At 36.6% G+C, this 9,433-nt stretch overlaps 1 protein-coding gene across 1 annotated transcript; it reads right to left on the minus strand.

Moving 5' to 3' along the window:
• Positions 1-210: 210 nt before the first annotated feature.
• LOC145011595 (uncharacterized) lies at positions 211-2,355 on the minus strand. Its single transcript, XM_078970334.1, has 5 exons — positions 1,880-2,355; positions 1,502-1,789; positions 1,128-1,413; positions 878-1,000; positions 211-790 (listed from the first exon to the last, which is right to left on the minus strand). Exons 1-5 carry the CDS (start codon positions 2,201-2,203, stop codon positions 675-677), a joined length of 1,137 nt encoding a protein of 378 aa, XP_078826460.1. The 5' UTR covers positions 2,204-2,355; the 3' UTR covers positions 211-674.
• Between the last annotated feature and the right edge of the window lie 7,078 nt (positions 2,356-9,433).

Here is a 9,433-nt window from a genome sequence, read left to right on the forward strand (position 1 = left end):
AATAATTTTTACTGGTCTTTTTCTGCCGCAATATTCAAATGACAACGTCGTTGAATTTATTGTCTTTGTATCCACTTCATTTAATAATATACCAATGATAAAATTTATAGATACATCAACCATAGCCGTATCAACTCATTTATAATTCAATTTATTAATAATCAACATCCATTCAACAAACCATTACACAACGTTTAAAAAATTAAAAGCTATAAAAATTAATAGTTACTTTTATTATAACTTGCCCAGTTTTTTTACCAAATACTGGGTTGGAATTGTCATTCCTACAAACTTTCGTGTCCAAAAACAAAATAAAATATCACCAAGTTGATGGCTAGCATCCAAAGCCATTAACCAGAACACGACCCGACCCGACCCGCCACACCTCATGGATTAAAAACTTGTACATTATGCTTGACTTTCTTTCACCTTCTACTAAATCTAAACCTTCAACACCTTATTCTTAAAATAAACAAAACCCTCCTTTCTAACCCAAAACGGAGCATTTTTGCTTCTCCTATCACCCCACCCACCAACACTTTCTTTATTCATCAACCCTCCTCCTTTGTGATTCATTCGTTCAAACACTAAAAAACAAAACAAATCCCATTCTTAAAATCATCTTCTATACTATATTATACTATTTTTTTCGCTAAAACTACTATTTGGATTCTTCAATAGGTCCATTCTTGAGGTAGCCGGAACTCCGCCTTTGATGCCGGTTGTTGACGGTGGGTGTTTCGCCTCTGTTGAGCCATCATAACGCTACTCCGGTACATCATTTCGGCGTCTGAAACAAGAAAAACATTTAAGAAACTTGAATTTACAAATATGAAAACGGGAGAGTTAATACAATATAGAGGAGTGCGAAAGTTACCGTATTCAGAAGCAAGAGGTCCTCCATTGCAACGAGACTGAAGCTTAGACTCAGCTACCATGGCTTCCAAGTTCAAGTTCAGAGCCTGAACAACTCTATCGGGAAGTAGAACTGTCGAACATCCTGAAAAGATCGAACCAAATAATACCAAAATGGAGTCAGATCCAGTAATTCAATATAAAACTATGATTTAATAAAATCGAAAAACGATTTAAGGAAAAAAAACAAATGAAGCGAAGTGAAATTAGACCTCGTTTCTTGAGAGGCTCAGTTGGAGCTCCAATTTGGCGAGGCAAGAAAACACCAGTACCAGTGGATTCTCGTTTAGTGGTAAGGTTTCCGAGGAATACAGCCCGCATACCCGACCCAGGTGGTCGTTGCGGTGGCTGTTGCTGGGATTGTTGAGGGGTAGGCCACGCAGACGCCGGCGGAGCCACCGGCCGGCCGTTTCCAGAGTCATTTCTTGTTCTGTTCTGTTGCATCAATTGCAGATACTGATGCTGCTTCGCCATTTGTTGCTGTTTCAACTGCTGAAACTACAAAAAGGAACAAAAAACCATCAGAATTTAGAAGAAATGGGAATATAACAATGAGTACGAAATAAAAGGGATATTGGATACTGACTTGAGCAACTTGGAGTTGTTGATAGTTGAGGTTTGGGCTTGATGTTCTTCGAGGTGCTTGTTGAGCCATGTAATTTTTGTTTGGGTTATAGTAGCGGGAAGCAGCTTCTTCAACCATCCTCATCCGAGCTACTTCGCCGGCAGCAGCGTACAGAAGATCCCATGAAGCCTCGTTGCGGTTAACCGCCGCCGTGGCCGGCGGTGAAGGGCAATTAGGACTTCCCCTGCTTGAACTCATTTTACAACCGCACAGCGTTGATTGCGGCGAACCCGCCATAACCCTAGTGGCCTATTTGCACAAAAAAAATCCCCAAATTAGAAATTACGATTGAAGAGAATATGATAATAAAAACACCCAAAAAAGGGTTGAAAGCGATACCTTAGAGTGGTTGTTTTCGTAGTTGAAATTGGCATCTGCTTTCTGGAAATCATCTTGTAGTGTAGTTTTAGCGAACTTTCGGGACAAACAGTTGAGGTAATCTTCTTCATCACTCTCCGTCTCAGTAGAGCCCATTACGGACTCTACCGGAGAACTCAGATCCGAGTTAGGCCCGTACGAACCGAAACTGTAAGAGCCCTTGTTCAAAACGCCGGTGGGAGTTGCAGGGTTGGGTTTTCCAGGAATGAAGTCCATGAGTATGTCCTCGTCGTTGAGAAACTCCGGCGGTAGCCAAAACTCACCGTCAGCCAACTCTTGCGCCATGGCAGGTTTTCACTATCACAAATAAGCAATCACCTGATTACAGCAAGGAAATCGCTGCTACTTAAAAGGGTGTAATTATGAGTTTCACGCCGTCGGTCGCTATATGGATAGGGAGAAGATGCAGAGATATTTAATGGAGTAGGAAACGGTGTGAAGTGTTGGGGATATATAAATATGGAGAAGGGTAGTGGTGGGAAGAGTGAATGACACGCGCCTACAGAAGCAAGTGGGGGAACAGGTGGTTCTTTTCCCTCTTTTGCTTTTGCCAAGGGTATTGTATGCAGGTTAATGTTCATTGGATATACGGGTCGGGTGGGTGCTGTAGTTGGGCCCCACTATGTCATACTCACCCTACTTGCATGTGAGATAACCAAACCCTATAATTATTTTAAAACTAATATTTCTAAAAGAAATTATAATAATAAATATATATTCATGGAAAAAAATTTATAAATTAAATCCGTAAATTTAGTTGATCAAAAAAATAAAGCGGGATGGGGGATGGGACCCACAGTCCCCGTTTTTATGGTTGTACGGCCGTTGTTACAGGGGTTCGTGAGTTGAAGAGGCGGGAGAATGGAAGGCAGGTGGGCCCCACGTCGCCGCTTCCGTTTCTGCTGTTGTTGGACTGTGTCGCCACGCCTTACGTACACGTGGCAGTTACGCTTTGCATGCAAGCGATGGAACCATGTTTTATGTTCAGCCCCCATGTTTAACCTTAAACTCAATAATTGCATGTTTAGTTATATTTTTTTTACAAAAACTATTTACTCAGCATATTTAAATTTAATATTTAAATAATAACCTAATGTTGAAATCAAAATGTATTCGAAATTCTACACGGTGTTATTTAAGAGTGGGGATGGAACAAGATGTGCTTATATTATAAATCGTTACTAGAAAATGTGCAAGCTGTGTAAATATCCATTTATGTGGGGGTGTTATGTAACTATGAAACTCTGTTGGGTGTCGATGTAAAGAATTTGGGTGCAGCGCGAAATTTGTGATTGACGGTTATACCCTTATGGGGAAGGTGGAAAAGACGAAAAAATCCTTGTTGGAAATAATTCTGACAGGCATGAGTAATGGTGTGAGTGCGGCGGGATCAGGTTATGGTGTGGTCATGTGCAGGGAGGGAGGGTCTGATATGATATGAAAGCAAATTGGGAGATCTCTTTTTCCCTGCCAAACACAAGATTTTTCTTCTCTTTTTCACTGTCATAACAAAGACATGGGAATGCCAATTCCGCAGCTTTTTTAATTATTTTATACAGACAAAACTATATAAATGGTCTGTCAAAAATATTATTAAAATTCTTATGACATTATTTTCCATAAAAATATCTATATTTTGGTTTTATTTATAAAAAAAAATCATATTTATCTTTATATATATTAAAAAAAATATGATGATATCACATTCAATGATCAGAATCTTTTTTTTATTGATTTTAACCTAGATCGTTTTTAATATTTGTCATTCTAACAAAACAATTAACTATTTATTTCCGTTTATTATAACTACTTTATATATTCAAATTGAAAAATCCATCATCAAATACGGGAACTTAATTAACCCTCAACATTATCCTGATTTTAAATTTAAAAAATAATCTTAAAATTTTCTACATTGTCTATCTTAATTACATTTTGAAATTCAACATTTAAGGGATAAGATAAAAATGATTTTTATCTTATCACTCCAAACCCAACTTGGGTTCAATACATATATATGACATATTCCGTCAAAACTCATTTTTATTTTTCCTCCTACGCTCCTGCAAAAGGTGGGTTTTTTTATTGTGTTTTATCTATTTTTTTACCTCTTCGTTTATATTAATATTCCCGATACTAAATTAATACTTCTCCCATTCTACAGCTTTCTATGGTAGTAAACAGTTGTTAATTTGGTTAATCAAAGGCAAAAGGCGCATTTCATTGTTTATCAATATTTCTTCCTTTCTACGGCCTTCTTCATAAGTTTCGGCTTAACAATATGCAACCCAAAGTTCGAATATTAGATTGAACGATTTTTAGCTGACACAATCTAAACAAGAATTGAAGATCTCGTTAATAATAACGTAACGATAAAAAGACAGACGAAAACAAACATCAGATGAAGAAGTTATGAATTTTTAACAGATTTTTCATGTCCTGACCTGTTAAAAATATCACTTTAAAAATAAAGTCAAAATTAGCCGACGGAATCTAAACGAAAGTTGTAGAGTACGGTCTTGCCTACGTGTGGATATAAAGAACGTCGAAAATGGAGCTCATATACGAAAGTTATGAATTTTAGAAGTCAGGAGGCGAATCTACGAGATTGATGACGTGGTGGAATCTTGGCCGTTGCAAGCTCCCCACGGTCTCGCACTCGGTGTTGACATATATCCATTTGGACGCCCATTGTTCACATCTAAAGCCCGGCGTACGAGTACGCCCCACGTACACCGAAGCCATGCCCCACGTTCTAGCCTTCTGCAGTCCGAGATAAGTCATGTTGCACCATCGAGGAATCAACACGTGCCCCATTATGCGCATCGTAGGTCCGAGGTACGCCCAGCATACCGAGACCTCACACAACTATAAAAGGGTTGCGAGGATAGCTTATTTTCACACCAATTCCTTCATTCTTTCTCTATCTACTCTCTCTCTCTCTCTCTTTCTCTCTCTTTCTCTCTCTCCCTCTCTCTCCCTCTCCCTCTCTCTCTCTCTCTAGCCTATCCTAACCCCCCCCCCTCCCAAAGCCTAGGGAGGAAGCCTTGAAGCGCCTGAAGGCTCCAAGATAAAGAGCTTTTCGACTCGGAAGCTCTACTCCAGCGGAGCCCGGTTTTTAGCAAACCCGCTGTTAGTGAGATACGCCTACCCTTATTTTAATATAACTTATATTTAAATATAATATCGTTATTATGAACCTATAAATAGGATTTATCAGTGATTCAAAGTTGTTATGCTGATTGATCTACGTACGGGAATGATGTCTAGGCTGTGATTTAGTGAGGTGTTTAAAGTGAGATTTCCAAACAGTATACTTCGTATACCAGACGGACCCTGTCTCGGATATGATCCTCCGTGGTTGTTCCTTACTTGATAGATCATGAAGTAGACTCTGAGTTAATGACGAATCTAGATTAATAATTAGTCGCAATAAATATTATACTAAAATCTAGTGGTAATGATACTAGGTTTCGTCGAAGGAAAATAAATTCAGCAAAGCGTTGTCTCAGTTCAGAATCACCACCTTAACAAGTGAGTGCATAGTTACTTTCATATTACATAGAGAGGTGAAGTATTTTATATAAATTATATGCTATGTGTGCATATTATCTATATATTTGCTATTTATGTTGGATGAACAATTTTATACGTGTTTTAAATGATCTAAACTGTATATGTATTTTATATCTATAAAAATGTTGGGTAAAACATGGGTAGATGTAACAGATAGTGTGTGATGAAATAAAATGACGAGAGGCATTGATGTTAATGTTGATCCAGTCATCGAGCGGAGTATAGATGACGACTACAGACTTTTCTAAACAGTATGGTGGAACGCTAGCAGGCTCGCAACATGTAGGTGTTTATTTGAACTCAGTGTTCACCAACATTACTCCATCCCCCTCATCGTTGCCTTATTTGACATAAACCGCTGAAGAACCCCCGAAGCAGTGTTTCCACCCCGATGAAAATCCTTAGGCTAGATCCCTTATATTAGATGTCTTAGGGACGTAAAGTGAGGATAACGGGAACATGTAACCGGGTGTGTTTGGTTTGATGAAATTAGTAAACTTATTATTGTGGGTTGAAAACCCTATGTGCTCACTAGGATCCTAAGTCTGACCCACTCAGTCTCTTGTATTACAGGTAACGGCACAATAGCATAGTTGGATGACTTGATGAGGGATTATGGATTAAATAAATATTGTAAGGCCTATGTTGTTATGTTTATGCTTTTGATCTGTATCAAACATGACATCCTGAGGTATTAATATAATGAAATACATTTCTTCGGAAATTCTTTGATAAACCTTTATCATAATTATCTTTTGGGAACAAATTTCGCAATACTTTTCTTTAAAACGTTACTCTGGTTTTCAAACAAAGCATAAACAAATCGGTCTTTTTTGGCCGTGAAAATGGGGATGTCACATAGGAGATGCTTATAGAATCTACATGGGAGTTGTAATCTTTAATGTAATAGAAGTGTTCAATGAGTGTACCTTGAATTTGAGACTTCATTACCACAAAATTGTTTCAGGCAACAAGTTCTAGTGGAACATTTTGTGATATCGAAGGCTCAATCTCTGTGACATTAGAACCTCGATAACACAAAAGATCAAATCATGTAAAGTTAGAATTCCACTATATCTTGGATGGTGATGAGAATTTGGAATTGTGAAATAAGCATCATTAGAGTAATGTCCAATCGATCTGTCCACAAAGGAAAAACCATAGAGAGGCATAATATACATGTTCATAACATGGCATGACTAATGTTTTCTATTTCAAGTGGTTTATTGATTACTCGAAATATTATATAATGAATAAAATCTTAATTTTTACGGTGATTAAATAATATGGACTTATTTATATTCAATGGGTATGATACCAAAGCTAACTAATTTATTATTGTGTTTGAATTTGTATGTTTTACTTCATGAATAATTTTATTATTGAAAGATCCATAGTCGCTCATACTTTTGGAAGTAAGTAGTGAACCAAGACTGTCATGAATCAACTGTAGATTGTCCATAGATATTGGACACTGCATTCGATTGATACAATACTCATGAGTACTTAGAAAAATGGAGATTTTAAGTATTGGATAAACTCACTCTTAGAGATTCCTTCATGTATTTTATCACGAGTAATTATAAGATGATAATTTCTTTTATTATTCAAACGGAGATACATAAGTTGTAATTTTCAAGTCGGTTATGCATTGGCCCCTTGATTATTTGTCGTCGGCATCTAAAATGACTGGATGAGCACAAACTAAATTGAGTTCAATTAGTAGTTTGAATTCATTCTTCATAAATTGGGAAATCGACAAACAAAATTTTGGAATGTGAGATTGATTATACTCCATGTCTCATGTCAATACAATATCGTGCAGAACGAAGGAATAGCCGATCACTTATCTTAGGGTCAATGTTTGATTTGAATCATAGCTCGATAATTGCTTTGGAAAGCACATTGTGCTGTTTATCGAAGTGGGAGAGTGTTGGATTAATGTGTCTAATCTCAAAACTAAATTGTTATATACTTGTAATTATAAGCAAAATCCTTTTGGGGTTGCCTTCAAAACTAGAACTTAGGTTATTATATGATTAATAAATTGTAATAAATGATTTGTTAATATTGTATACAATTAATATATTAATTAGAAATAGATATTTAGTTGTTAATTTATCATGTGATTAACAAATTAATATAATATCAATTACTAAATAATTGATTTGTTAATTTATATGATTAATAAATTAATATGAACAAAATAAGAATTAATTTATTATTACTCAAAATTAATATGTAATTAATTAGAATTAATTAAAGGTGCAAGGGGTGGATCTTAATTGTTCAATGGTTTAACAAAATAAGTAATTCTATAACCTCCTTGGTATGGATAGTTTTGGAGGGTTTCCAAGGGTTTATTGAAGCCTTCTAGTTGCATATAAGGAAAAGATTTGAACCGGGATTAAATCTATTGTTCAATCAATTAAAATCTGGTTCTGCTTGCAAGTTACCTAAATTTTAAATAGGACCCGTTAGGAGTCATTTTTTGTGCATCCTCTTTTTAAGAAGCATATAAACGAAAATTATACCAGCACCATCTCCCCTCTCTTGTCTTCTAGTTCGAGGGTTTGGTCGTGAGCCATTAGGGGCATCATCCTTTTGGTGTTAAGCTTTCCAAGATCAATAACTACAAGGGATTTAAGTGATTTGTTTCTAAAAAAAAAATCAAAGGTATGCAACCCTAATTCCATGATTTTCATTATATTAGGGTTCATCTTGTTTTTTTGTTCACTATATGTTTCCTTCAAAGTGATACGAAATATATCCTTATACGTTGCATGTGCCCTCTTAATTGTTAAGTGATTTACGCATTGTACATGTAGTTATAACCAATAAAACCCATCACATGCATCATTTTTTGATCTTTAGCCCCTAAAATTTAACTTTAACCATGACAAAAGTAACTTAACGACAATACATAATGGGAAACTAAACTCGATAGCAAAATGGGAAAGTTTGGGTCATTACAATCCTCTTCCCCCCTAAGATGATTTCGACCCGGAATCAAGAACCAAAACGAACAGGTAGGGATAACAAGCACTAATATCATCTTCAAGCTCCTAAGTCATATCACCTACATGCTTGTTCTTCGATAAGACCGTCACGAGATTTACCCGCTTGTTTTCACAGCTTCCTGATTTCACACTCCAAGATTATCTCGGGTTCTTCCACAAGTCGTTTTGATTTAGCAACCCACAACTCATCCAGTGGTAGAATGCTCAGTTCGTCATCTATGAATTTCCACAGGTAACATAGATAAAACACATCATGGATCCCCTCTAGCTATGGCAGTAACTCCAATCTATACGCTTGATCGGCGACATGATCCAACACAACAAGTGGATCGATATAACAAGGTCTTAACTTGCCTCAATTTTCAAAGCGAATGATCCTCTTCCAAGGTGAGACTTTCAACATTACTTCCTCTCCCACCTCGAACGTCTTTGGTATGTGCTTCTGATATGATTATCTCATTTTCATCTCTTGTGTTACACACAAGCGATCACAAGCTATCTTCACCTCCTCCTTAGTAATTTGCACAATCCCAATTTTCAACCTATAATTTTCATTTTTGTTTATTAAAATATATCGGAGTATAATTACATTATGCAAAAAACATGTTGCAAATGTGCATGTGAATGGTCAAACCTTTCCCATCTCATGAATAAGTGGAGTACCTGAAAAACATTTATATTCGTCTAGGTAACACGAAGCTTAGTGAGTTCCCCAAAATACCATATACCACAATACATATACAATGCATACACATAATGGATCATGACCGCTTTGTCAATCCTGCAACTGAGACCAAATCTCTTTCATTTCAGATTGAGCTAATCGATATGGATCATTGGTTACTAGAGATGCATCAGGAAAGAGATTGATTTGGAACTCTACCTCTAGTGATGGTGGTAAACCAAGAAACTCGCCAGG

The sequence above is a fragment of the Lactuca saligna genome, chromosome 8 (genome assembly GCF_052625555.1).
Source record: "Lactuca saligna cultivar CGN05327 chromosome 8, ASM5262555v1, whole genome shotgun sequence".
Classification (NCBI taxonomy): Eukaryota; Viridiplantae; Streptophyta; class Magnoliopsida; order Asterales; family Asteraceae; genus Lactuca; species Lactuca saligna.